Source organism: Egretta garzetta, unplaced genomic scaffold (genome assembly GCF_000687185.1).
Source record: "Egretta garzetta isolate BGI_Z169 unplaced genomic scaffold, ASM68718v1 scaffold668, whole genome shotgun sequence".
In the NCBI taxonomy this organism is placed as follows: domain Eukaryota; kingdom Metazoa; phylum Chordata; class Aves; order Pelecaniformes; family Ardeidae; genus Egretta; species Egretta garzetta.
The window spans coordinates 3645-5540 of record NW_009260411.1 but is presented as its reverse complement, the minus strand read 5'-3'; the positions used below and the strand labels follow the sequence as shown (position 1 = coordinate 5540).

Below are 1896 nucleotides of genomic sequence, written 5' to 3'. Positions count from 1 at the left end.
GCGCTCCCTGGGCGTTACCTGACGAGGTGTGCGATGTCCCAGTTGGCTTCCAGGGTCAGGGGTCCCTCCACCTCCACGCCCTTCTCCGTTGCGATGGCTACTTCGTACTGAGGAGAGAAAACAGGGGCGGTCCTCAGCAAAGCCCGACCTCCGCCCGCGGGTGTCAGAGGGGCCCTGGGAACGCTCCGAGGTGGCGATAAGAGCCGTCCTTTAAACGAGTTGGTTCTATAGGGGGCTTTGCGTTCCGTAACGCTTTTCTTTTCCCTTAGTGGGCCAGCTGACGGTAGTAATAACTGGAACACTCCCGAAGCTCAAAGGTTGCGGCCTCTGGATGCTACAGCTGCCGTGGCGGGAGAGGAATCACCAGATCCAAGAAAACGCCCGAGAAGAGCATCACGCAGTCACTCAGCTCTTCCAAGGCTGCAGGACAGCTTTGCCAAGAGGATCCCTTTGTATGCCCCCCCTCCGCCAACTCGGGCGTTACTGCGAGGTTCCCTGAGATCAGAGACAGCAGATGGCCCAGGGGGAAGCTCGGAACGCTGGCCCGCAGCGGCACACCAGCTCTGCAGTCAAGGGACGCCCAAGCCGGGCACTTACCCTGTTGAACGACCGAGCGTCCCTGTAATACAGAATTTTCATGCAGCGGTCAATCAGGTCACGGGCCTCCTCCTTCGTCAGGCTAGGCTTCTTCTCCAAGACTTCTCTCATCAATGGCTGGAGAAAGAAATAAAATCCAGCAGCTCGACGGCTCAGTCACCCAGCGCTGAGGTTGCTTTAGCAGCTGAGCAAGAGTGACCTCCCCGCGAACGCTCACCTGAGCGAGGTACGCTCCATAACCCGTAGCAAGCGTAGGGGCTTCGTAGGCCACGCCGAGCATGTCCACGTAACCTAGGAAGCTGAAGGGAGAGATCTGTGAGCGCAGCGGCCGTGCAGGCAGGGCTGCGGCGGGGAGGGACTCGGCTTCTGAGTGGTTACACCCAGCCAGAGGCCTCCCCGAATCCCATGCCACGAGAAGCAGCCCCAGGGAGGGAGCACAGTGGCCATCACACGCTCCACGGTGCTCGCCCTCGCTCACCTCTCGCCGTTGTAGTAGCCTCCGATGACAACGGTGTTCCAGAGCGGATTTATCTTGGACCTCCGGTTGTACATGACTCTTGTCAGCCAGGAGTGGATGGCTTTCGGGCTGTAACTGTGACCATCTCCCAACAGCTCCTCGTCGATTCTAATTTAGGTAGAAATTTCACCCAGATGAGGGAAGCTGGAAACCGCCCAGATAAGAGGGCAGCAGCCCGGCTCCTGCTCCCCACAGGCTGCTTGAAATGAGACCTTGCAAGAGGCTGAATCAGCCAAAGGCCACGCAGAACGACTGACAGTGGCTCGGCAGAGCGTTTGGAAAAGACGCTTGTACCAAAGGGATTGTCCAGGGACAAGGGGGACTTCAGCTCCAGTTTGTCCCTGCTCAGCGAACGCCTTTAATTACATTTCAGTCCTCTGAGGAAAGGGAAAAGGGAGCAGCACAGCAGGAGCCACAGCACGGCCAGGGCTGGCCTGAGCCAGAGCCGCAAGGGCCGGGGCAGCCCAGGGCGGGAGAACTTACACCATCTGGTCGATGATCTGCTTGAGGTACTGGAAGTCGGCGTAGTCGCCGGACGCCCCCAGCATGGTGGTGTCGTTCACCTTCAGGAGCCTGGAGATGCCGCGGAAGCGGGCGAGGGAGCCGTAGGAGCCCATCATGTCTGCAGCGATGATCACTCCCCCGTCGAACTTCACCCCCAGCACCGAGGTGCCCGTCACCATCGGCGTCCTGAAGACCCAAACGTCAGCGGGGCCCCGGACTCCCCCCCTTAGCCCTCAGGGAGAGGCCCCGGGCCCCTGCCCTCCCCTCCCCAGCCCCGT

The 1896-nt window shown here is 60.3% G+C and overlaps 1 protein-coding gene across 1 annotated transcript in view; it reads right to left on the bottom strand.

Moving 5' to 3' along the window:
• Positions 1 to 1817, bottom strand: part of PSMB4 (proteasome 20S subunit beta 4) — a 2102-nt gene extending 285 nt beyond the window's left edge. Inside the window, exons 1-5 of the mRNA XM_009643611.2 lie at positions 1598 to 1817; positions 1076 to 1222; positions 815 to 896; positions 598 to 714; positions 19 to 107 (exon numbers count right to left, since the gene is read on the bottom strand). Of these exons, the coding sequence (XP_009641906.2) occupies positions 19 to 107; positions 598 to 714; positions 815 to 896; positions 1076 to 1222; positions 1598 to 1797 (635 nt within the window). The 5' untranslated portion in view covers positions 1798 to 1817. The remainder of the gene's footprint in view (positions 1 to 18; positions 108 to 597; positions 715 to 814; positions 897 to 1075; positions 1223 to 1597) is intronic.
• Positions 1818 to 1896: the final 79 nt, after the last annotated feature.